Source organism: Pongo pygmaeus, chromosome 13 (assembly GCF_028885625.2).
Source record: "Pongo pygmaeus isolate AG05252 chromosome 13, NHGRI_mPonPyg2-v2.0_pri, whole genome shotgun sequence".
Lineage (NCBI taxonomy): Eukaryota > Metazoa > Chordata > Mammalia > Primates > Hominidae > Pongo > Pongo pygmaeus.
Genome location: NC_072386.2, coordinates 67968843 through 67995686, shown reverse-complemented (window position 1 = coordinate 67995686; position 26844 = coordinate 67968843). Strand labels below are relative to the sequence as shown.

The following is a 26844-nucleotide window of genomic DNA, read 5'->3' as shown; positions in this document are numbered from 1 at the left end:
CAACCGCAGAATCATATTTGACCATTTTAGTAGAAAATGAAATTGGATACTAAGCTCTTGAAAAAATATATATATTAAAAGTTCATGTATATGGTGGTGGCTCATGCCTGTAATCCCAGCACTTTGGGAGGACAAGGCAGGTGGATCACTTGAGGTCAGGAGTTTGAGACCAGCCTGGCCAACATGGTAAAACCCCGTCTCTACAAGAAATATAAAAGTTAGCTAGGCGTGGTGGCAAGTGCCTGTAATCCTAGGTACTTGGGAGGCTGAGGCAGGAGAATCACTTGAGCCCAGGAGGCAGAGGTTGCAGTGAGCCAAGATCACACCACTGTACTCTAGCCTGCGCAACAGAGACAGACTCCATCAAAAAAAAAAAAAAAGGTCCATGTTATGTGACAGGTCATACCTCTCTGCCTTTACTCCAAGCTCAGTTTACAATACTCAGAAAGACCAACATGACCTACATTAAGATTTTCCATTCAGCCAGACGCAGTGGCTCTTGCCTGCAATCCCAGTACCTTGGGAGGCCAAGACAAAAGGATCACTTGCAGCCAGGAATTCAAGACTAGTCTGGGCAACATAGTGAGACCCTGTCTCTACGAAAAAATTTAAAAAGTTAGCCAGGCACAGTGACATACACCTGTAGTCCTAGCCTGGGGAGGCTGAGGCAGGAGGATCACTTGAGCCTAGGAGGTCGAAGCTGCAGTGAGCTAGTATCACGCCACTGTACTCCAGCCTGGGTGACAAAGCAAGATCCTGTCTCTAAAAAGAACAGACTTCACTGGGCACCTCGAAGGGCAAGGCAGGACACTAGGTGCTGGAGGTAGAGAACCATCGTTCTTTCCATGCTGCTCTATGGGGAAGGCACATAGGCAGCCACCTCGGCACAGTAAAGAACAAAACAGAGATGGTATAATGGGGGAAAAGGATCCCCCTGGTGAGAACAAAGGAAAAGAACATTGTCTCAGTGGAAAGGACACAAATGAGTTTAGGAAAAGGTTCGCGGGTGTCATCTGGTCTTCCTGAGTGGGCACAGAAACTCCAGGCTTATGTCATAGTGTGGGCAAATGCATGCCACTTCCCAAGAATCACAAACACAGGAGAGGTGCAAGGGGCCATGTCCCATGCTACAAAGTCCTGACTGCCAGGCTAGGAGTACTGGACTTTGTATACATCAACAAAGAGCACAAGGGGAAGTCATAGTTCAACTGGCTGTGGTGGGAGGGGAATATGGGGACAGAGAAGAGACTGCTGAATAATCCACTGAGGGCTGACATAGCAGAGCTGACATGGCAATGGAATGAAAATTAGCAGATATTTGAGAAGCACAGGTCTGATACAGATGACAGAGATGTGCAACCACATATGAAAGGATGAGGAAGGAGGGGAGGCTGACTCTGAGCATGACTTTTATGTGTGAACACTTAGTTGGAATCCAGGGACTGCCTGGTTTTGCTACTTAAAACTTCATTGTGGTTATTATTCACATCCTGTATCGAGCCCTTGTTTTAAACTTTTAAACATCCTTAAGGTAAGTGGGGGAGTTATTTCAACCCTCCTGTTACAGATGACAGAACCAAGCCTTGGAGGCTGTGACCTGAATAGGGGAGCCAACTAACCAGTGCAGAGATGGGACAAGATACTGGTGGAGTCCTCATTATGCAATCAAATAAACCAGGAAGATAGCTCAAAACAGTCCTAGTGGCATGTTTCTGGGGCAAATGGGACAGAGCTCATAGAACTTTACACCTTCAGAGCCGGGCACGGTGGCTCACACCTGTAATCCCAGCACTTTGAGAGGCTGAGGCGGGTGGATCACATAAGGTCGGGAGTTCGAGACCAGCCTGACCAACATGGTGAAACCCCGTCTCTACTAAAAATACAAAAATTAGCCGTGCATGGTGGCCGGCACCTGTAGTCCCAGCTACACGGGAGGCTGAGGCAGGAGAATTGCTTGAACCTGGGAGGGGAGGTTGCAGTGAGTTGAGATTGCGCCACCGTACTCTCCAGCCTGGGTGACAGTGAGACTCCATCTAAAAAAAAAAAAAAAAAAGAACTTTACACCTTCAGCAATGGAAGGTGGTGTTTGCTGATAACGCCCATTCCAAAAGCAAATGGAAAGCTCCCACACTGTGTTGAATTTTTTTAAATGGATGCACAAGAATTAAGTCTTAGATCTTTGGTTGAACTAAATTACCCTTAGCAGGTGCTATTTTTAGACCTCAAGCTTTCCCATCATAAAGTTTTAAAAAGAACAATTTGTCTAAAAAGCAGGTAGAGAAATTCACTGACAAGGGCTTAGATGTTTTAGGACTTTAATGTTCTTTACATATTCAACATAAAATACTGACAATAGATAAACAATAGGGGAAAGACTTTTCAGCAAAGTATCACTCTCATCATCAAACATTACAAAGAAAACAGTCAAGAGAACAAAGGATAGGGTAATTTAACAGAAATGTTTAGTTTAATGGCGTAATTGAAAAACAACCAACCAATCAACTTTCTCTTCTACCTATGGAAAGAATGGTAAAAATGAATCAAGAACTTCCAGGTCTTTTTCATAAAACAGCTTAAAAAGAGGAAGGGGAAGACTGGGGAGGGGGTACAACTGTTGCTAATGAAATGCTATAATGCACAAGGTCAAGGATTTAATAAATTCTAAAAGTGTCTACATATATCAGTGATAACCGTATTATTAGAAATATAAATGTATAGAAATATAAAGTATATGGTATTAAAAACAGACCTTGCTAATATAAACATACATAAAGTATGTCACTTCTCTTGTAATAACAGCATAAAGATCGATCTACAGTTTGCCCTTTGCCTGGCACTCTTAAACCACTCCTCCAATGGTCAATGCTGACCTTGAATCAACAGCCGCTGAACCCAGGAGACCCCACAGATGTCTAGATTCAGCACCTAGAGGGCCCCACCTACCCTCTATGCTGTGTGTTCCCATGACTCCAGAAATAATTAATTGCAACTTGCATTATTAAGTCCACAGGCAAGTTTGAAATCTAACTAGAAAAAGTAGCAGCAAAGGCAAAATAAGCGGGAATTTGTTAGAAAAGCAACAAGAAGATTTCTTAAAATGCTTCCAGTTCAAGTCAGAATTAAGGTGACATTAGGTCCCACCAGCTTTACAGAGTTGTAGATGTTTTGCTGTTGTTCTTTCAAAAAAGAAGAATCTACAATAAACATGTTCATTTGAGAAAAATACTGTGTTAACTTTTTGTAGCCATCCCCAAGTTACTTTAAACTTTGTATGTTGTTCAAGAACAGAGTATATCCTGGTTAGGATGTGTTCATAGCTGATGCATCTCCAAAAATTTTTTCATAAAGGCGGCCAGCTTCTGAACATCTTCAATTGTGACAGCATTATACAGAGAGGCCCGGATGCCTCCCACAGACCTAGAATGACCAAAGATCCAGGCATTGAGAACAAACACGTCTAATTTCGCATCAAAACAACTTTTTCTAGCCACTGGCTCCTGAGAGTTGCAGCACCTGAGACCATCATTTCCAGTCTCCTACCTAAAAACTCCCGAAACCTGGCACACAGCTTCACACGTCTCAGTCATCAGAAAATTCTCCCTTAAGCTGTGAAGGTTCACCATGCTCACATTTAGAGTCATTCGAACTATTCACTCTTGGCAAAGAAAAAACAAGATGTGGGGAAGAAAAGATAAGTTGGAAGAAGATAGTGATTCTGTTCAACATTCATGAGCCTGCCGTGACAGTGCCAGCAAGATGCGGGCTGCGCATCTCCCTGCTGCTATTCTCACGTGAGGACATTTATTTTTCATAGAGCAGGCAAGACTAGCTACTAATTTGATGTTCCGTTGGAATAATAATGATGCTCTACCTCCAGAACAGAGTGGTGCTGGCCTCATCAGAGATGGAATGGCAACCTCTGTGCTATATGAGCAGTGTAAGAGATTTTCAAAGGTAATTTTGCCAAAACCCTCATGGAAGATGGAGCTCCATTATATTCTCAGCTGGGGAATTATGCAAAGGGTTCCATAAACAACAGGAAGAAGGCACATCCTTATAACAGCTGGGTTGGCCCAACAAATTACATAACTGCTACTCCAAGCTAAGCAGGCTCCTATAGATTTGTTTTATTCTGCATTTGAAAAACTAAGCTAATTCTTTGCCAAGCTCGTGCATTGCAGATGTACTCACCTATGCCCTTTCAAGGACAACATATTGAGTTCAAGAGCTTTATCAAGAAATCTTTTTTCTAAAGCATCATCTCCTTTGGCATTGCCAATGCGGAATGGAATATTCATCTTGCTTCTATTTTGGGGCTCCACTGGACATCTGAAAAACATGTTTGTTATTCCAGCTACTTTTCTGAAATGTATGGGTTGTCATAAACAAATCAACAGATTTTTTTTCTTCACACTTCCTAGATGCAAGCAGAAGATTTTTTAAAAAACAAAAAAACAAAAAATCTGCCCCAGCCCATTTATTGTTTACTTAGGGAAAACAAACTCTTGCATATGGAGCAGTGGGTTATCATCCCCTTGTATGACTTGTACTTAATTTCCATCAGCCTCAGTTTCCTCACCTGAATACTGGGAATAATAATATCTCCATTTCAGACTAGTTGTGATGGTTTAGTGGTACTACATATATGAAGCTTCCAACACATGGCAGCTGCACGGCAAATGTGACTGACCTCTTTCTCTGCAAGGCTGCAGAGAAATAATAAGTTGGTCCTATAGTGGCTGTAAGGCAAAAATAACAAGCAGCAACTTCCAAAGGACTTACCATGGTGTATTGCCCCAAGCTGTGTGACCCTGAGCAAGTTACTTAACCTCTCTGCTATGCCTCACCTTCCTCATCTGAACAGTGGGAATAATAGAGGAACCTACCTCAACCACCTCAAGTTGTTGTAAGCATTAAATAAGTCAGTCTTTATAGAGAATTTTTGTGGCCCATTTAAAACTAAGAAGAGGTGGAATCTAGTTTTCCATCTTTTGAATCTGGGCTGGCCTTTTGACTGGCTTTGGCCAAGAGATTACAACAGACTCTTTGCACCTTCCAAGCCTAGGCCTCAAAAGACCTTACAGCCTCTCCTCCCGCTCTCTTAAAATATCGCTGTCATGGCCAAGCGCGGTGGCTCACACCTGTAATCCCAGCACTTTGGAAGGCCGAGGCAGGTGGATCACGAGGTCAGGAGTTTGAGACCAGCCTGACCAACATGGTGAAACCCCATCTCGACTGAAAAAAAAATACAAAAATTAGCTGGGCGTGCTGGCACACGCCTGTAATCCCAGCTACTCAGGAGGCTGAGGCAGGAGAATTGCTTGAACTCGGGAGGCGGAGATTGCAGTGAGCCAAGACTGTGCCATAGCACTCTAGCCTGGGCAACAGAGCAAGACTCTGTCTCAAAAAAAAAAAAAAAAAAAAATATATATATATATATATATATATATTGCTGTCACTTAAGCATGTTTGAACTAGAGTACTGGAGATAAGTGTCCCAGCCAACAGCCAGCACCAACTGCCAGATATGTGAAACCACTGTAGACCATCTGGTTCCAAATGAATAACCAGATGATGACTTCAGTAGAATGAGGCATCCCAAGACCAGCAGAAGAACCCCCTAGCTGAGCTCAGCCCAACCTACTGACCCAAAAAACTACGAGCAAGTGAATGGTGGTTGTTTCAGTCACTTAAGTTTTAAGGTGTTCTATGATGCAGAAATAAATAACTGACACAATTTAAAACTATGTCTGCAACATATTAAATGCTATATAAGTACCTGTCAATACATCTATCTTTTTAAAAATTTTTATTTTAAATTTTTCTGGGTACATAGTAGGTGTATGTATTTATGGGAATAAATTCATCTTTTTACTCCCAGCACCTTGCATAAGGTACATATCGACTCTCAAAAATGATTATGAGTGAATTTTTGTCTAGGAAAGTTTCGTGTTTGACTTCAGTTTCTGCTTTGGAAAATAAGCAGCCAAAATTATTTTTCACTGGCAACCAAAGGAGACAAATGGAAGAAAAGCTGACATTACTCTGCAATTTTTTTTAAAAAAGGTACAATGTGTAATAACCCTCTCTTTCCCTTCGCTCAAGTATATCCTCTTTTATTCTTACACTTCTAAGGGTGGAATTCATTAAAATTACAGGAAATAAAGGCAGTGTGAGAGGCCCCTTGAGGGCACATCCGTAATTCTTGTTAAAGTTAATGAGAGTCTAGTACACAGCTTCAAGCAAAAGAGAGGCCAAAGGGGGAAACAAATATGGGGAAAAGACTTTGAGCCTGAATTCCAGGCCCCATTATTCGAAGTGGTAGGTTTCATGGCTGACATTGAAATTAAACATTCAATGGCTACCCTCTTTTGATATTCCACTGCCTCAGGCTCCCAATGTGAGGCTCCAATCAGAGAGGTGGAGCAACAAAAAGCACATTTAACTTAAGAGAAAAAAATTGAAAGCAGGAAGAATTAAGCATCTGTATTTACAGTTCCTCTCCCTCCAATTTACCCATCCTATCATGAAAGTAGAAGATATCACAAAGCAATAATGTCATAAAAGTGAGAAATTAAAGACTAAATTGTCATGCAACAAATATTTATGCACTACCCATGGGAGAGTGTCTCTAGTATGGGGCTGGGGGGAGAAAAAAAGATTAAGGGAAATTAACTGTTCCCAATCTACAGAGAGATGGCTCCGGAGGGAATCATAATTACTCGTAAAAAGTACTGTAACAGCCAAGGGCTGCAAAGGCAGAGAAGCCAGATAAGGAATTCTGCAGAGGCAAGGTTGACAGGTTTCAGGGGAGGGGACGAGGCGTGGTTACAACAGATGAGAAGGAAGGGCATCTGGCAGACAGCTGCATCTGCAAAGGCACAAAGGCTTCCAGCAAGTCTGCTGACTTAACTGGAACACTGGCTTCCTGGCTGGGGTGGCTGGAAGACCTACAGGGCCGGGGCTGTGGAGTGCCCTGCTGGGAACTGGACTGGATCCTTGAGCAATGAGGAGTAATCCAGTTTGTACAACAAAATGTGGTCTGTGTTTTGGAAAAACAATTACAGCACACAGAGGAGAGACTTGGGGGTGAAGAAACTGGGAACCCACGACCTGCTGGAAAGCTCTTATGAAGAACTTTCTAGGGTTCCAGTATCTAATTGGCCACAGTAGTGTTGATGACCAAAGTCATTTTTTTCCATCTTTAGGAAGCTACATGGGAACAACCAGATCACACAGCCCTGAAGCTACTGTGCATGTGAATGAACCTGTCTTCTGCTTCATTCCTGAATGCTGCACATCTATTTTAGATTGTATATTGCGTTCATGTATTTACACTTTGATTCATAGTAACGTCTCATGCTATGGGTTTGCATTGCACGCAAACTGTAAATTAAAAAAAGGAAATGGCTGGAAACAAACAAACAAAAAACTTTCTAGGTCAAAAGAGCTAGGGCCTGTACCAAGGTGCCGGCACTGAGGAGCTTCAAGCATGGGCGGCAAACTCTAAGCCAGCAGGTCCGCGCACCACTCACATAAACGAGTAGGACGGGCCAGTGTGGAAGGTGCAAACAAGCTCTCTCACATTTTAAACGTGGCGGACTAGTCTGAAAAAGAGGCTCTCCCTTTTTTTTTTTCCTAAAACATATGGCTGTCCCTGTCAAAGTTTCTTTTTCCCATTTTCACAGGCACATGGATTATGGAATAAGAAACCAGATCTCTAAGTATCTTCCAAGAGCCCAATATTGGCTCAAGCTGTGTTTTTAAACATGGGCGACCCCCGTCAAGCACCACTGTGGGCTGGATCTAGCCCCTGCTCCCCAGTGAGCAATCAATCCCTGGAGTTAACACCAAATTTCAGAGGTGACCAGGTCTGTTGTTTGAATGGGTTGAGGGGCGAGGTAGGAGAAGGGGCCAAGGCAGACTGAGAGGCTATGTGGGCTATGGATGAGCATGCAACCAGCTGGTAATCCCAGGGCTGCAAAGATTTAAGGGGAAAGTCCAAGTGGGAACCAGGGAAAGAGCCGCGCTTCCCAACGTCTTGGTGGAGCACGGAGAAGATGTCAACAGGCATTCTGGGAAAGTGGTTCCATGGCCAGAGAAACTTAGGAAAGCTGCATTCACGGAGCTAGGCAGGCCTCCTCATTCCTGACTTCCTGAAGCCTCTCAACAGCTCGCCGACCACGTAAATGAGGAACTCCAGGAGGTCAGACAGGAACGCAGTGTTCCCCCATGACTGAAAAACCCTTCCTATTATGGGGATGAGAGTTCCAGACAGTCCCCTGGGAGACACGCTGCTCAGGGACACACCGGGACTTCCCAAGGTACTGGAGGAGGGGAACATGGCGGAGGTACACCATCAGCCAGGGACACCCATCCCGCGAAGGTGGTAAGGCTCAGAAGGGAACGCAAGAAAGTCACAGGAGATGAGCAGGCGGTGAAGAAACATCACTCCACGGTCAGGACCCTCTGAAAGGATGTGTCAGATACACAGGGAACGCGAAAGAAGTCTACGTGAAGAGAAGCCTACCAAATGCAACCGTATGTAGGTCTCTCCTTACTGCCTGGTTTTGTCAACAAAAAATTAATTTTAAATTTGTACATGATTATGAAAATCTAGAATAAAAATGTGAAGATCTGCCACCCCTCTTCCCACAAGAGGTGGCTACCCTAATGGTCTGCTGTGCATTCCTCAAGATCGTTTTAGATATACACATGTACGTCTGTGTGTATATGCATGTATACAGGTATGTGTGTCTATGTGTATATATGTATGTATATGTAACTGTTGTAGGTTTTTTGTTTTTGTTTTTGTTTGAGACAGGGTCTCACTCTGTCACACAGGCTGGAGTGCAGTGGTCCAATCTCAGCTTACTGCAGCCTTGACCTCCTGGGATCAAGCGATCCTCCCGCCTCAGCTTCCCAAGTAGCTGGCACTATAGGTGCGCACCACCACACCTGGCTAATTTATTATTATTCTTATTATTATTTGTAGAGACGAGGTCTCACTATGTTGCCCAGGCTGGTCTCAAACTCCTTGGGGCCAAACGATTCTCCCACCTTGGCCTCCCAAAGTGCTAGGATTACAAGCATCAGCCACTGTGCCTGGCCTTGTTGTAGTTTTTAAAGACTAATAGATTTGTCTTTTTCTACACTTGCTCTTGCTCCTTTTGGTCTGATGACATAACACAGTCATCTTCCCATGTCTGCTAAGAGACCCGCTTCATCCTTCTCAATGCAGTTATTCCATATTACCCACAGATCCTAATTTTTTTCATCAGACCCCTACTGATGGGCACATCTCCATATTTTCACCATTACATCTTACATTGGACTTGTTGGTCCCTAATTTTGTACACACCACTGTACCCAGGCAGAGTGCTGGGGAAGGGTAAATCTGTAGGCACAAAAATCCTTGGTCAAAGCCCATGTAAGTTTTGAATTATAATGAGTGCTGCAATCTTTGCTCCAAATTTGTCCAGATTCATACTCTCACCAAAAGTGCATGCCCTTGCTGGCACCAGATGTTATCAATCCTTTTAATGTCTGCAGATCAAAGGCAAAACATATCTCATGGGTTTAATCTGCATTTCCTAAGGAACTAATGAAGGTGGCATCTTTCCATTTGTCTATGAGGCAGCTTGCATTTCTTCTGAGTTGTTACCTCATACTGTTAGCAACCACCACACCCCCACTTTTATTTCCTTATCCTTTTCATTCATCTGTGGGTTCTTGCCTAATTTAAGGATAGTAACCTTTATGTTTAATATACTACAAAATCTTTCTCATTCTGTCATTTTTAATCCTGTTTATGATGTCTTAAGCCATATAAAATTTTAAAATTTTCATGTAATTAAATATGTCATTCTTTTACTTTATAGCTTGAGTTGTATGGTGTCTTTAAGGCCTTCTGCACTCCTGGACATAGACAGCAGCAGAGGTTCTGGAATGAGCCTTCCACCCCTATGTTCATAGCCTGGCTGGTCCCACTTCCCAGCTGCATCCTTGTCCTAACTGTGCTTCTGCTGCCTAGGCTCAATGTCTACTTCACAGGGTTGTGATGACAACAAAATGCATTCACATGTGTAAGGTGCCTAGGACTCTGCCTGCTTCATTTTATTTTAGGGTCTTCGCTAGACCCATCACGTGCCTCCTTCTCTTTCCTAAGGCCTGGTACCCACAAAAGGTGATAAAGGTGACCTCAGATCCAGACATGGACTCTGTCACTTGGACATCCTTATATAATAAAATTAATATCTATTATATACTTATATAATTAATTATATTACATAAGCTTATATTATATAAGCACTGTGTGTCAGGAATATCATAATTGCTTTATATAACAATAACCACAAATAATGATATTAAGAGCTAACATGCAAGGAATGCTTCCTATGCGCCAACCACTATTTCTAGCACTTTATACAAATTAACCAGCACAAGAGTCCTCAATCCTTAATGTAAAAATGCTCTCAATCCTTATATTATATACTCTTGATTCAGAAGCATTTCCTTTTAATTCTCTTGACAATTTTAAGAAGTATGTATCATTACCTCCATTGTACAGATGAGAAAACTGTGGCTTAGAGCAGTTAGGTCATTTGCGTGAGGTCACACGCACCACAGTGGCAAAATGGGGCTTCTAAGCCCAAGGTGCTAAACTGCCCACGTGGGCTCAACACGGGGTCACTTAGCACAGTGTGGGTGACTGGGCTATGGAACAACTCAGAGGCTTCGATGGTTGTCTTATCTAGTCCCAGAATTCCCTGCCAAGGTCACTGGCAGAGCTGGTGAAACCCCCAGCAAACAGCCTGGAAACTATGTTAAGTAAAGGAGCTGGCTTACGAGTCAGGGGCATGGAAGTGGGGAGGGAGTGCATCTTCTCAGAGACAAAAATGAGGAGCAAAGGTGGTGGTAAATTGCAAATTCTAATTCTAAGTATTCCTCTTTAAAAGTGCCCGCCTCCCATGGGGCCATGTTGCTCAACTATTTCCATAGTTCCAAAGAAAAGAAGAATTTCCTGAAAATCTAAGTGAGTTCAGGCACAGCCTGGGAGTCTCCAGCTGTAAACAGAGGAGAGACAGAGTACAGCCTCCTCTCTACTCCAGTAACAAGGTCCCACAGGACACCAAGCACCTGGGATGACGCTTTCCAGGCAGGCAACGAGGGGGTGGTGGGAGTTCCTAGAAAGAGGTTTATTCTTAAAAGGACTGGAAGTCCTGGGTCAAGGCAGTTCATAAGTGACTGAAGAGCTCTGGGTGTGAAGGGTGACCAGATTCCCCAGGAGATGACCCGTCTGCCACATTAGTTTGGCAGGCTGCCTTCTGAGAGAGGCCCAGGTTTAGTGCTTGGAGTTAAAGGACCTAGGGGTGGTGGGGGGGATTCAGGAGAATCCCAGAATTCCTTTTATGCTTTCTTATTTTGTTCCTGATGCCCTTAATTTTTTTCCCAGTGGTATCACCGTTCTTTCTGTCCTCTAACATCATGTCTACACATCTCCTGAGAAATATATAGAGCTAAAAGTTAATAGAAAAATTGGTCTCCCATCCACTATACCCACCAAGTGCTTTTACTTACATTCAGGTTCTCAGCACTTTTTAGGGAGCCAGGGAAGATGATTTATTCTTCTCGGTCTTCCAGGAGCCTAGACTAGAACAGGGCTAGTCTACAGAGCAGTTCCTCAGGAGCCATTTTATGGATGCATGGACGGTTGGATGGATGGATGGATGGATGGGTGGGTGGGTGGATGGGTGGGTGGGAGAATGGATGAGTGGATGGATGGATGGATGGATGGATGGATGGATGGATGGATGGATGGACAAGTGGGTAGATAGATGGGCGGATAGGTGGAAGGGTGAATGGACAGATGAGTGGGTGGGTGGGTGGATGAATGAGTGGGTGGATGGATGGATGGATGGATAGATAGATGGGTAGATAGGTGGAAGGGTGAATGAATAGATGGGTGGGTGATGGACGGATAGATGGATGGGTGGGTGGGTAGGTAGATGGATAGATAGGTGGGTGTGTGGATGGGTTGGTGAATGGATGGATGGGTGGGTAGATGGATGGATGGATGGATGGATAGATGCATAGATGAATGGATGGATGATTGATGGATGAGTGGATGGGTAGATGAGTGGATGGATGAATGGATGGATGGATGAATGGGTGGACAGATGGATGTATGGATGAGTGGATGGGTGAATGAATGGGCAGGTGGATAGATGGGTGGATGGGTGAATGGGTAGATGGGTGAATAGGTGCGTGGAAGGACAGGTGGGTAATGGATGGATAGATGGATGAGTGGGTGGGTAGATGGATGGATAGGTAGGCAGGTGGTAGATGAATAGATGGAAGGGTGGGTCAATGGTGGATGGATGAGTGGATGAGTGGATGAATATAGAGGTGAATGGGTAGACGGATGAATGAATGAATGAGTGAATGAGTGGATGGATAGATGGGTAGGTGGGTGGATGGGTGGGTGAGTAGACGAATGAATGAATAAACAAGTGGACTAAACATGCCCTCACACACTTCCACAGACCTTCTTCCCAATCCCAGCATAAACCATCCCCTTCAAGCAGCCCATGCTCTGCTCCCCAAACACACTGTACACTCTTCCCTCTGTGCCTTTGTGTGGATGATTCTAACCTTTCTAAAAGTACTTCTGCCCTCTTCTCTGCCTAATTCCACTCATGACCAGGGCTCATAATAAGCTCATGCAAAAGCCCTCTCTTCACCTCCAACCAAAGAGCATCCCCCTTTTCCAGGCTCATGCCACATTCTTTAGCCCTTGGCTATGAAATCTTTGGATACCTACTGCTAATCGTGCACGTTAAATGGCTTCAGTGAGCACAGACAGGGTATCCTGGCCTCCCAACTCACACATCAAGGTCTAGTGTGGAAGCTTCCCCAGCACTGAGCCCCCAGCCTGCACTTGCTTCTCTGTTGCACAGAAGCAGAGAACAGGCAGTAATGCAGAGTGTGTACCCCTTCCCTGAGATGGTGCCTGGGAAAGGAGCCCAAAGGCCAAGGCATCCTGCCAAGCCTAACTCCCCCTGGGCTTGCAGCTAGAGGAGGGCCACTGCATGTCAAGAGCTCACAGAAGCAGGCAACAAGCATTGCAAGAACAAAGGTGGCAGCAGCATGCCATCCAAAAAGTGCACCAGCACTGCCCGCCCATGAGTGGTTATGGAGATGTGTTAGTTAAGTCTTGGCTAAAAAGTACAATTCCAAGTTAGGATTGAGGCATCGTTTTGTCGGTCCCATGTGGCCACTGAATTATCTGAGAGAGGGCAAATTTCCAACTTACCATCAAGCAGATATTTTTGTTGCAATAGACTGAACCCCAAAGAGCAATGGCCACTAAGAAGGGGGTTCTCAGTTTGGTGAGTTTAAGCATTTATGTATATGTGTAGGTGCACATACGTGTACACAGCAGAAAGTCTGGTCTTTGTATACCTGTATCCACCTTAAGGGAAAGGAAAAAGCAAATGAAGATACCACCTGTTACACTTCTCTGCATCCAAGGCACCGCACTAGGTACTTCCCATCTGGCATTTTGGTGAAGGGCCTATTGTTGTGGATTGAATGGTGACCCTGAAAAGGTATGCGCATGTCCTAACCCCCAGAATCTGTGAATATGACCTATTTGGAAAAAAAGGCCTTTGCAGATGTCATTATGTGAAGGATCTCGAGATGAAATGATCCTGGATTATCTGGACAGGCCCTAAATCCAAAGACCTCTCTTTTTAAGAGACAGAAGGGAAGACACGGCAGAAAGGAGAAGGCCATGTGAAGACAGATGTGGAGGCTGGAGGAGGCAGCCACAAACCAAGGACCACCCAGAGCCACTAGAATCTGAAGGAGGCAAGGCATGGCTCTCTGGAGGGAGCAAAACCCTGCTGACACTTTGATTTTGAACTTCTGGCCCCAGAAGAGTGAGAATAAGTTTTCTGATGTTTTGAGCCACTAAGTCTGTAGTACTTTGTTACACCAGCCCCAGGAAACTAATACAAGACCCAGACATTTTCTGCAGAATTCCCAGGTGCAGGGGCAGTGGTTAAGACGTACTCATTAATCATTTGTTCATGGGAATACTTAAACTGGAGTCAGCCCATGCCAAAGCCAATTCCATTCACAGACTCCAGATAACAGCATCTGTCTCATAATAAGGAAAGGAGTGAATTTTCTTAAAAAGGGAAATAACGCAGAAGAGGAGTCCAGGAGTGAGTATTTATCCCAAAGATCACTAACAGGAGTCCTTAAATTGACACATTTCAGAAAGTACATTTGTTTTTTTCCCAGAAGATATACAAAGGAGGGAGTAGACGGGACCTACTCCAGAGGGTGAACTGAGATTCTTCCCCAGGGCGATGTCTTTGGTGTGAGAAACATCACCACCCACTGGGACACAGGTCCCAAAGCCTGAGAGCCCCGGGGTGGGGTACAGGAGGGAAGAACTCACCACCCACTCCCCTGCTCATGGGGCCCAGGACCACCCACACTCACCAGTATTTTAATGTCTCAGAGAAAGGTGAATATGTCCACTTTTCAAAGGTACACAGTATATACACAGTTTTAAATTCACAAGAGGCAAAACAGGAGATAAAATCCATTGACTTACACATAGAATCCTTGAGAATTATCAATAATCTCATAAATCGTTTGAGATTTGGTGGAGCTAAGCTTCTCCATGGCCGCGGCACCTCCATTGTTTTTAATCCACTCCAGAACCAAGCCCATGACGTAGATGCTAAAATGAAGATTTTTAAAAAATCCATTTAGCTCATCTTTGCAAAAGTAGAACTATATTCAAGCAAACTGCTGTTTAAGGTGCATTAAAACAGACTTAAAAACGTTATTTGAAACAGACAAGATAGTCAAGTGCAGTGGCTCACGCCCGTAATCCCAACACTTTGGAGGGCCGAGGCGGAAGTCTCGCTTGAAGCCAGGAGTTGGAAACCAGCTTAGGCAACATAGCAAGACCCGTTTCCATAAAAATTGAAAAATTAGTCGGGTGTGATAGCATGTGCCTATAGTCCCAGCTACTTGGGAGGCAGAGCAGGGAGGAATGCTTGAGCCGAGGGGTTCGAGGCTGCAGTGAGCTATGATCACACCAATGCACTCTAGCCTGGGTGACAGAGCGAGACCCTGTCTCCAAAAAAAATAAAGGAAGAAAATTCACAAAACAAAAGCAGGGCCCATGTGAACAAGAGCATGTCATCAAGCAAAAACTAGGGTCAATCCAATTCTAGACCCCTGAGGGCCATTCAGAAAAAGGTTTAATCAGATTTTTCACTAAACGTCATATCAGTCCCTCCTTGTCCAGCTCAAGCCCTAATGTAAACTCTTCTTGACAGCCAGAACACACTTCCTTATCTCCACCAGAAGGCATCAGCAGACCCCAATCCCGCCCCTACCCAGAGCGAGCTCTTCACTTCCTGAACTCCCAGAGCGCCTTGCCCATATTACCTGCACAGTTTTTTTCCACTTGCTGTTTTATTTTAAGTTTCTGTGTGCCTGTGGTTTGGCCTCTGTGGTCTTGGAAGGCTAGATGCCCACACTGTTCATCTTTTCTACCCACAGCCTTAGCACAGTGCCTTCCAGCCAGCAGAGAGCACTGTGGCAGAGTGGTTAAAAGGACGGGCTCCCCCTCCCAGTCCTGACTCCCATTGCAGGGCAGCCACTCACTAACAGACTACCCAGAATTAGTCACCTCGGCCTTCCCATCTGGAACCGGGAGATCCACCTACCTGTGGTAGACACCTGGCATTTTATCCACCCTGCTCTTCCCAACTCCACCCTCCAGCCAGTATGCAGGTCCAGCAAGGCCCCAGGCTCCCTGGTCTCAGAGTTTGGCATAGGACCTAACTAGGCCAATCAGGGCCTTCCCTGAGATTTTCTGAACTGGGTGTGGGGAGAAAGAGTGGGGAGAGCAGAAAAAGAGGCAGAATATTAGTGCAACTGCGAGACAGGAGATGAGAGCCCTAGGGGATCATGTTTCTAGGAAACATCTGAAGAAGGCCCATCTGAAAATGAAGCCAACATTCCCGCTGAGAGAAGCCAGGATGAGAAGTGGAGAGCAGATGGAGGAGGATTTGTGTCCCTGGTTCCAGGAAGTCCAGCTGCAACTGGGCCCTTCCTGCAGCTCAGGACCATCCCTTTCTGAACCAAGTATTTCAACTTCTTCCTGCCAGACCAATGCTTAGCACAGGGCCTGGCACGTGGCAGGTGGGCCACACAAATGGCAGTCAGTAGTCCCTTCAAACTTAAGCTGAAAATATGAAACACTGAGGAGCGGTGCATGGTTTTCCCCAGTCTGAAAGCCCCTCTCCTTAAGAAGGTGCTAAAGGCTCCACGTGTACTCAGTAAAAGCCCAGGGCACAGGAGGAGAGGTCGCCCAGGGAAGACACCATCTCTTTTGAGCTGGGAGTCTGGAGGTCAGCTGCCAACTATGCCCTCTCCAGTGGTGTGAATCAAAGATCCCCTATGGGAATTGTGCAAAAATTTACTGGGAGTCAATGCTCAGCTAAGATCTAGGGTGGGGATACCCAGCTGCTTCCTCCTTTATTAACAGGAGGGGACATTATGGGGTCTGGAAAATGCGCTAACAGCCAGCAGCTTGTCACAGGGAAGCCCCCTATACCAACTGGCTCATTCACTGTCCCAAGTGGGACCCAAGGCCTGGGTGCAGTGGCTTATGCCAGCTCATGTTGGCAAAAGCCAACACCGGGCTGCCCAGAGGGGCCTTAGGCAGGGAGCAGCCAGCACCCACAAACATCCAACAACCTCTCCTGAAGCTTCCCCAGCCTACCTCCCCAGACAGCACTGGGAAGAAAGAGCAAGAATGGCTGCTGACAGAAAGGGAAGGCAGGGAGGAAGAGGAAACAGCCCCTGAGAAATCCACAGCCTCAGCGGTAGCTCTCTGGCTAACGTCCAAGAAGTCAGAGGGACAAAAGAGAAAGAAGAGAGAAAGTAAGAGAAGGGAATGAGTACTTCCTGAAGTCTACTGTGGCCTCAGCCTATCTTTATTGATCACAATAATCCTCGGGTTAGAGCCCCCATCATCCCATTTTCCAGATGAGGAAACTGAGGCTCAAAGAGCTTAATTTGCCTCAAGTCATCCGGCAAGCAGCTTAAAGCCAGGACTCCAACTCTAGCCTGTCTGACTCCAAGAATGCAAGCTCTTCCCACAAGTATCCAGGCCCTCTGCTTTGCCAGGGGCTGCAGGGCTCCAGCCACTAGCTCCCCTGCGAGTGGGACTGCAGAGCTATCACCACACACCAGTCACAGTGGCCAAGTCCAGCACACAGCACACATGCACGTGGGTGTGCATTCCAGACACGAGGCTGCCCAGCCCTCTGTTCATCCGATGCTCTGCAATTCCCACTTCACTTCCAACTGCTCCTCTCCCACACCTGCAGCCTGCTCACCCCCCACCTCCACACAGAACCACAGAAACACACCCTGCCATGTGACTGAATCCAAGCAGAGCCCAGGTCACCAACAATACTTCCAGGTGACCAAGCTTCCCTTTTGCCTGCAGCTCTGTGTTAGCCCAGGGTTTCAAAGCTGACATAGGCCCTTGCTGCACTGTAGATTTGGTTTCTCTAAATCCAAAGTGCAGCAAGGGCCCATGTCAGGTCCACCGTCCTAGCCAGACCTCAGTACCAACGCCTGAACCCCTAGCTGACTGTGCTCACACTCGCCGCCCATGCTCTCTGGCTTTCTTAATGGGATCTGAGGAGGCAAGGCCAGCAGAAAGCTCACCCACTTTTAGGGGCTGCCTGGAGCCAGCACCCATAACTTGGCTCTATGAAGCCTCAACAAGAGGCAGACAACTCAGAAGCAAGCAAGCTGTCCTGAAGACTGAAGACATCCCTGGGGTAGGAGGTCCTGCCTCCCCTCCCACCCAGCCCTCTGCAGAGCACTGATGTCTAGCCCCTGTGACTCTACTTAACACAAGACCCTCGTGGCTTCCAGTTCTTTATTAACTCATGTTTCAACTCCCATACCACCTAAAATCTTGAAAACACAAGGGCTCTAAAATGCTTACACAGCTTATAGCGTGGTCTCAATTCTTCCCACTACCAGTGTGACATTTTTAACAGATTTATGCCTTCATTTCTAAAATGCCACCTGCAAACACACAGGATAGGGTTCCTAACTCTGCCTATTAAATGATTAAATAAATCGAGGTATGTCCATTCTACAGGACACCATATATATTTTAAAACAAAAAAGGGCCAGGTGTGGTGGCTCATGCCTGTAATCCCAACACTTTGGGAGGCCAGTGTGGGAGGAGAGCTTGAGGCCAGGAGTTTGAGACCAGCCTGGACAACATATTGAGACCCTGTCGCCATAAATTTTTTTTTTAATGTAGCCAGGCATGGTGGCACTTGCCTGTAGTCCTAGCTACTTAGGAGGCTGAGGTGGGAGGATCACTTGAGCCCAGGAGTTTGCGGTTTCTGAGAGCTATCATCACACTGCTGCACTGCAGCCTGGGCAACAGAGCAAGACCCTGTCTCTAACAAAAATAAAATTTAAAAGTAAAAAATAAAAATAGGCATTTGAGCTGACATAGCAGAATGCCCATGGTATATTGTGGAGTGGAAAAATAGAATTCACAGAACAATTTGTATGGTAAAGTTCAAGTTCCATTTGCATGATTAAATATATGACTCTGTATATTTGCATATGCCCAGTTAAGGGTCTGTTAGGATACAAAGCAAGCAGTGAACAGTGGCTACCCTGGTGACTCTGCCCATTTGCAAGTCTTTGCTAAGAGTATGTTACTGTTTGTTTGTTTCTTTGTTTGTTTGTTTGTTTTTTGAGGCAGAGTTTTGCTGTCATCCCGGCTGGAGTGCAGTGGCATGATCTCAGCTCACTGCAACCTCCGCCTCCCAGGTTCAAGTGATCTCCCACCTCAGCTTCCAGAGTAGCTGGGATTACAGGTGCACGCCACCACACCCGGCTAATTTTTGTATTTTTAGTAGACACAGGGTTTCACCATGTTGGCCAGGCTGGTCTAGAACTCCTGATCTCAGGTGATCTGCCCGCCTCAGCCTCCTGAAGTGCTGGGATTACAGGTGTGAGCCACCACACCCAGCCTAAGAGTATATTACTGTTACAAATTTTTTAAAGCAATACAAAATAGTCCCTGTGCACCAGGGCTTAGAAAAGGACACCAGAAAGTCCCCTGGAAAACTCTCCCTGGCTATTCTAAGACTCCAGCCCTGCAGATGAGGTTCTGAAGTTGATGTTATGGCACAGTTTTCTCAGGAATCGGTGAATGTAGCCAGAGTTGAGCACTTTTCCCAGAGGAAAGCTCCCAAAACTGGCTCCACTACACACCCCTCTGTGAATTCCAGGGTTCCAGGCATCCCCATCCCACTGGAAGACGTAATCTGGGACCAGTGAAGCCTTCCAAACAGGCCCACAGACTTAATTTGCATGCTCCCATTCTTTTATTTATTTATTATTATTATTTTTTTTTAGATGGAGTTTTGCTCTTGTTGCCCAGGCTGGAGTGCAATGGCACAATCTTGGCTCACTGCAACTTCTGCCCCCTGGATTCAAGCGATTCTCCTGCCTCAGCCTCCTGAGTAGCTTGGATTACAGGCATGTGCCACCATGCCTGGCTAATTTTTGTATTTTTAGTAGAGACAGGGTTTCTCCATGTTGGTCAGGGTGGTCTCGAACTCCCGACCTCCGGTGATCAACCCACCTCCACCTCCCAAAGTGCTGGGATTACAGACGTGAGCCACTGCGCCCAGCCTGTTCCCATTCTTTTAACAAATGGCCTAAGATTAATGGTCTATTTGTTTTGTATTTTTATTAGTTACTTCACCTCATACTGCAGCTAAAACAAATGTATGCTTGTGTATTCAGTTAGTCATGGTAAGTAAAAAATATTTTGTGCAGTCAGAAGGGAAGTTTAGGGATCTTTTTCTCTATCCACTAATTGGGGTTAGTGTGTTCTACTGAAGGGTTAAAGAGAACAGCAGTGTGTTCTTTATTCCACTCTAGTTCATCACTCAGGGCTACGGAGCAACGATTTGAAGGCAGTTTTATCCAGCACAATTAAATCAAAGTTCCCAGGGCCTATGGTCATTAGACTCTGTGGGGAAAAAAAAAAAAAAAAAAAAAGGCATCTTTTCAAAAGTGAGGCCTTTTCAAGAACTCTACTATGTGATACAAAGTTCTGAAGGGCTCCAGGTACCCCATCAGCCTCACATCACGGACTGGGGAGGGGATTTTGCACACATCTTGATGTCTCCATTTGCAGCTTGTTCTCATTGGGTGAGCAATGATTTTCTAACCTTGCATGGTTTTTGTTTTGTTTTGTTTTGTTTTGTTTTGACAGAGTCTTACTCTGTCACCCAGGCTGGAGTGCACTGGCGTGATCTCGGCTCACTGCAATTCTGCCCCCCAGGTTCAAGGGATTCTCCTGCCTCAGCCTCCTGAGTAGCTGGGACTACAGGCACCCGCCACCATGCCCAGCTAATTCTTATATTTTTAGTAGAGACGGGGTTTCACCATGTTGGTCCGGCTGGTCTCGATTTCCTGACCTTGTGATCCACCCGCCTCGGCCTCCCAAAGTGCTGGGATTACAGGTGTGAGCCACCGTGCCCGGCCGTGTTCATTCCTTTTTTAAAAAATGCTCTTCAAGGTAACTCTTGGAGAAGGTACCAGAGGGTGACTGTCTGCCCTGCCCCAAGCTGTACCCTGATCACAACTTGCTGCCTACAGGCTGTGGGACAGTTCAGGAACAGTACTCTTTCCCTGCTCCCTCCCACCTTCTCACTTCTGAAATGGGTGATGGTCTTGGGCTCCTCTGAAAGCCTCCTCTAGCTGCAAGGCAGGCCCTGGCCCCATCTCCAAACAGCTAAGGACAGCCTCCTCTACCTCTACCTGCCATGTGCAGCCTGGCATCTCGGCCCCTTCTCCAGGAGGCCAGCACTTGAGGTCTCCAGCTGCATCCTCACCGCTCAGCCTGCCCAGTTCTTGTGTCCCAGTTGGCCAGTGACCACTGGTGCTTCCCCAGAGGTAAGACGGGCAAGTGGGAGGTAAGACTCAGCCCCACTCCCATCCCTACTATGCATTTTAGAAACATTTCAACCAAGGTGAAAGACAGTAGGGTTTAGAGGTGACCAGGAGAGTGCATCCCAGAACACTCCCCTGAGGAAAGTGGGAGACACAATGTGAGGAGCTGCTGCTCTGCATCGTATGACCAAGCAGAAACCCAGCGGAATTTTCACCAGAATTCTAACATTGAAAAAAATTCCGGCGGTGGCTCACGCCTGTAATTCCAACACTCTGGGAGGCCGAGGCAGGTGGATCACCTGAGGTCAGGAGTTTGAGAGCAGCCTGGCCAACATGGTGGAACCCCGTCTCTACTAAAAATATGAAAAGTAGCCAGGCATGGTGGTGGGCACCTGTAGTCCCAGCTACTCGGGAGGCTGAGACAGAATTGCTTGAACCCGGGAGGCGGAGGTTGCAGCGAGCCGAGATCACGCCACTTCACTCCAGCCTGGGCAACAGAGCTAGATTCTGTAAAAAAAAAAAAAAAAAAAAAAAAAAATCTTTCTTTTCCGTAGTAAATTATGTAGAAGACATTTTCCCTAAGCAGCACCTGGAGGAGGGGAAGCTCTGACAAAATCCTGGCCCAGATGGAACCACTAACTGCACCAGCCTGAGCCCCCTCTTTCCTATGCTCCTTTAAGAAAACTTGCACCAAGACAGGAAAATCCTGTTGAGGGAAGAGCTGGACTCCAACAGTGACCTATTCTCCTAAGGCAGAATCCCGCAAACACACGCAAATCCACACTCATCCTTTTGCTGGTGAAGAGAAAGCACTAATGGCAGAATGCACATACCCAGGATCTAGAGTCAGACGGCCTGGGTTCACACCCCAGCCAGGCCACTTCCTAAAATATGACCTCGGCTTCCTCACTTGCAAAATGGGAATCGTGATCATAACACTGGCTACCTACTAGGGTGGCTGGGAGGATTAAACGGTCAAACACATAAAGCATCACCATTCTGCATCACAGTGGCCCTGGAAAGATAAATCTACAAACTCCAGCTCTTCCCTTGTGTCTGCTCCTGCTGAGGCTCTGAGAACTCACAATAACAATAATAATATAGCAGCTAATATTTATCAATCACCAAGTGCCAGGTACTCAGTGCAAAATTAAAAATTTTTATATATATACACATATTTATTTATATGTATGTTAATCTTCACAGCAACCCAATGAAAGGGGTACTATTATTACTTCTAGAACCTACTACACAGACATGTTAAGTGACTTGCCTAAGGTCACACAGCTAGTAAATACTAGACTCTCTTAGGCAATTGCAAATCTTAGGAATCATGAAGATTTTCTCAAAATACCCAAGTTTGGGAGTTATAGGATCCTGAGGCAGGGCAACCTTGCTCTTCCTGAAGTGATGCAACGCAGCCCCCACTCAGTGAATGAGAGCCAGGCTAAAAGGACCCCTTCAGATTAGGCTAAAATACAGAAAGATGTTGGCCGGTTGTGGTGGCTCATGCCTGTAATCCCAACGCTTTAGGAGGCCAAAGCCGGCGGATCACCTGAGGTCAGGAGTTCAAGAGCAGCCTGACCAACATGGTGAAACTCCGTCTCTACTAAAAATACAAAAATTAGTTGGGCGTGGTGGCACGCACCTGTAATCCCAGCTACTCAGGAGGCTGAGGCAGGAGAATCGCTTGAACCTGGGAGGTGGAGGTTGCAGTGAGCCGTGATCGTGCCACTGCACTCCAGCCTGGCAACAGAGCGAGACTCCGTCTCAAAAAACAACAACAACAAAACCCAGAAAGGTATTTAAGCCAGTATGTTCTCTGTCAGGCAGCCAGCTTCCCGCAGGCCCAACAGAGAAAGAAATGAAGGCAGGGGTGGCCCAGCCTTTGAAAGTTCTTCTCCAAAGCTGCACTGGCTGTTTGAAATGCAGGCCACAGCACCTCATGTATAGAGAGCTTTTGGGTTAATGGTGAACCACCGGAACCTGGATTACCAAGACCAAACAAAAAACAACGTGCCCAGAAAAGAGCGAGAGGAAAAGCTGATCAAATGGTAAAGAGAGGGTGCAGAGGGAGAGGTGAGCTGGGCAGAGAATCTGATAGGATATCTGGGGCATTTGGTCACTGGCTCCTGGAAACATGCTTTACTTTATTTTAGTTATCATTTGTTTGTTTGTTTGCTTTATTTATTTATTTTGAGATGGAGTCTCCCTCTGTCACCCAGGCTGGAGTGCAATGGTGCCATCTCAGCTCACTGCAACCTCCGCCTCCCCGGTTCAAGCGATTCTCCTGCCTCAGCATCCTTAGTAGCTGGGATTATAGGCATGTGCCACCACACCTGGATAATTTTGTATTTTTGGTAGAGACAGGGTTTCACCATGTTGGTCAGGCTGGTCTCTAGCTCCTGACCTCAAGTGGTCCATCCACCTTGGCCTCCCAAATTGCTAAGATTACAGGCGTGAGCCACTGCGCCCAGGCTTACATGTTTTATTTTAAAATGTAACCTCTGCTTTGATGAAAAATAGTGAGACCCCTCCCTGGGTCCATAAGACTGACTCCCAGAGTTACCTGAAACATGGAGGCGTGTTGTACAAGGAGCTGTTTCCAGCCTGCACCTTGTATTCCAGGACCGAGGGGCACTCTCGGAGGGCAAACCCCAGCAGGTCATCACGGACAATCACCACGGTGACCCCAGCAGAGCCAACATTCTTCTGGGCACCAGCAAAAATCACACCAAACTTAAAAAGAGAAAGACATGCTGCTTAAGAAGGATTTGGCCATTTTTCATACATGTATGCAAACTTCCCAACTCTTCCCAAAGCACAATTTTTTTAAGGAAATGACTCTATCCTGTGTAGGGAGCAGTTCATGCTCTAAAGCAATCTCCATGTGGACAGCAAACCCATACGCAGAGTTCCAAAGCCTGAGGATGATCCGTCAGCCTGGTCCTCACCTGGATGGGGCTAACCCAAGCCCATCACTGCAAAGTCCTGGCACATACTCACATTCGCTCTGCACACCTCCTTTCTACCCCCAAATCAGTCTTTAAAGTGGGGCCTCTAACTCTCCCTGGTTACCAAGAGAAGAACTATTTTTTTTTTTTTTGAGACGGAGTCTTGCTCTGGCACCCAGACTGGAGTGCAGTGGCGCAATCTCGGCTCACTGCAACCTCTGCCTCCCGGGTTCAAGCGATTTTCCTGCCTCAGCCTGCCGAGTAGCTGGGATTACAGCGTGTGCCACCATGCCCAGCGAATCTTTGTATTTTTAGTAAAGACGGGGTTTCACCATGTTGGCCAGGCTGGTCTTGAACTCCTGATCTCATGATCCGCCCTCCTCGGCCTCCCAAAGTGCTGGGATTACAGGCCTGAGCCACTGCGCCTGGCCAAAACAGATTTTTTAATCTATTTACATCTGTATAAAAGAACAGTCAGAAGGTGCTGAGAAAGGGACTGCTATGACAAAGAGAAGGGATGGGACAAGCTGCCTGAGGGAGAAGAAATTATAGAAAACAGAGGATTAAAGGTACTTTAGGTAATTCTGTTGCGCAAGATACAGAACCCTCTCCCATGCCTCTCTCCATGAAACCCTTAGGAAAATTGAGCGTTGGCAGGAAGTTGGGGGTGGGGGAAAGTAATTTATAGTTATTTAAAATTGCCAGTGCCTGGCGATAATAAAAAGCAGACCATAAACCAAATACGGTATATCTAAACAATTATTATTCAGCCTTTAAAAAGAAAGGAAGTTCTGACACACACTACAACATGGATGAACCTTGAAGACATTCTGCTAAGTGCAATAAGCCAGACACAAAAGGACAAATAGTACATGATTCACTTCTAGGAGGTACCTAGAGCAGTCAAATTCACAGAGACAGAAACTAGAATGGAGGCTGCCAGGGGCTGGAGGGTCGGGAGAGAGGGGGTTAGTGTTTAATGTACAGACTTTCATTTGGGAAGATGTAAAAGTTCTGGAGATGGATGGTGGTGATGCCTGCACAACAATGTGAATGCTCTCAATGCCACTGACCAGTATACTTAAAAATGGTTAAAATGGTACTTTTTATATTAAATGGTAAAATTTATTATAAGTATATTTTATCCCAATTAAAAAGGCAGAATACCACTCAGTCAGTTCAACTGTTGTTCTTAGATTCTTTACCCGCATCGCCCCCTGGGGCATCTACCTAGAGCGCCGGTCCCACTGCCCTGCCTTGGCGAGCCACTCATAAAACGGTATCCTGTTGATGCTTTTGGAGGTGGGTACCAGGCAAGGGGAAGCTCCCTCTCATAGGTCCCCTGGGCTCGGGATAATCTGCATCTGCTCTTGAAGACAAGTCTCTCCTCATCTGTTGACCAAACAAGTTTCTAAGAACCACTCTCAAAAGCAGGTAGTTCCCCAAGGATTCGAGTGGGACCCTGTGAGGCAAACATCACCACAAGGCTGGGAACAGCAGGACTCAGGCACTGCAACAGCTGGGAATTCGCACCTGGCAGCCTGCTCACTGGCAGCTGCACTGGCTCAGGGGTTCTGCAGGCCTCAGACACCCATGGTTCTTCCCGCTCTTGTATATATTAAAATGTCCCTGCAGAAACCGAGTCAGTGGGTTCCCCCCACCCTGCCTTTTATACTCTACCTTGGAAACATCCACTGGCTTGGACAGGAAGTTTGAGGACATGTCACAAACCAGTACTGCTCCCTTGACATCGGGTATAAAGTCAAACTCCACACCATGCACCGTCTCATTTGCGCAATAATACACGTAGGAGGCATCTGGGTTGAGGTTCCAGGTGCTTGGATCTGGAATTTCTATCACAGAAGACAAGTTTGAGACTTTGCACTTTTCATTCTCCTCTTTCCTTACATAGATGGGAGTCAACCAGGAGACTGACAGGCCTCCCCTAGCAGGGAAAGACTAACTGACTCCAAAGCATTGCACGGGTGAAAGCACCCTCCCAGCCTCATCCTTTGTTACCATCGTTACCAACATCCTGAGAGGATGAGCGATCCAACCTTTCGACTTTTACTGGGAACAAATCATCTTCAAAAATGGCATGGGAAGGTGGGCATGGTGGCATATGCCCATAGTCCCAGATATTTAGGAGGCTAAGGTGGGAGGATCACTTGAGCCCACGAGCTGGAGGCTACAATGTGCTATGATCCTGCCTGTGAAGAGCCACTGTACTCCAACCTGGGCAACATAGACTCTGTCTCAACAAAATAAAATAAAGTAAATTTTTTCAAAAGGCATGGGAGATATCTGAGTTTTTACTTGGCACCCAATATCCATCTATCCTACATCCATTGATGGACTAGTAGCTTCTTCTTGGAACCCCAGCCCTCACCCACTCTCAGCCCATGTAGTTCCAGGCGAGCCAATGAAACCCACAGCCCAGAGGTAGAATGCAACTCAGGCATGGCCACAGGGACTGATTCAGAATGGGGCACAGGACATGAGACCGTTACTGGGAATGCTCCATAAAGGCATTGAAACTTGGGAGAATATAAGGTCAGGAGCAGCTGCAGCCACCTTTCAAGAAAGAGACAGCTTTTTCTGCCTGTGGAGCCACCAGGTCCTGGAGACATTGTTGGGGCCCCTGATCAAGCCATATCTAAAGCCAAAGCAGCCCCTGGACTTTTTCAGCTAATTAGCTGAAAAACTACTACTAACTACTGACTAGCTTCTGCAAGAAGAGTATGCATAGGCCAGGCACAGTGGCTCTGTCTGTAATCCCAGCACTCTGGGAGGCCGAGGCAGGCGGATCACCTGAGGTCAGGAGTTCAAAAGCAGCCTG

General features: G+C 46.2%; 1 protein-coding gene and 1 long non-coding RNA gene across 2 annotated transcripts in view; both read right to left on the bottom strand.

Moving 5' to 3' along the window:
* Positions 1–2298: 2298 nt before the first annotated feature.
* The window catches only part of PSAT1 (phosphoserine aminotransferase 1), a 33513-nt gene continuing 8967 nt past the window's right edge, over positions 2299–26844 (bottom strand). The window contains exons 5-9 of the mRNA XM_054502019.2: positions 25686–25858; positions 23621–23790; positions 14630–14758; positions 4192–4329; positions 2299–3417 (exon numbers count right to left, since the gene is read on the bottom strand). Coding sequence (XP_054357994.2) covers positions 3312–3417; positions 4192–4329; positions 14630–14758; positions 23621–23790; positions 25686–25858 — 716 coding nt within the window. The 3' untranslated portion in view covers positions 2299–3311. The remainder of the gene's footprint in view (positions 3418–4191; positions 4330–14629; positions 14759–23620; positions 23791–25685; positions 25859–26844) is intronic.
* Positions 5469–14621, bottom strand: LOC134737904 (uncharacterized). Its single transcript, XR_010123320.1, has 2 exons — positions 13316–14621; positions 5469–11652 (listed from the first exon to the last, which is right to left on the bottom strand). It is a non-coding gene; the product is annotated as an uncharacterized LOC134737904 (long non-coding RNA).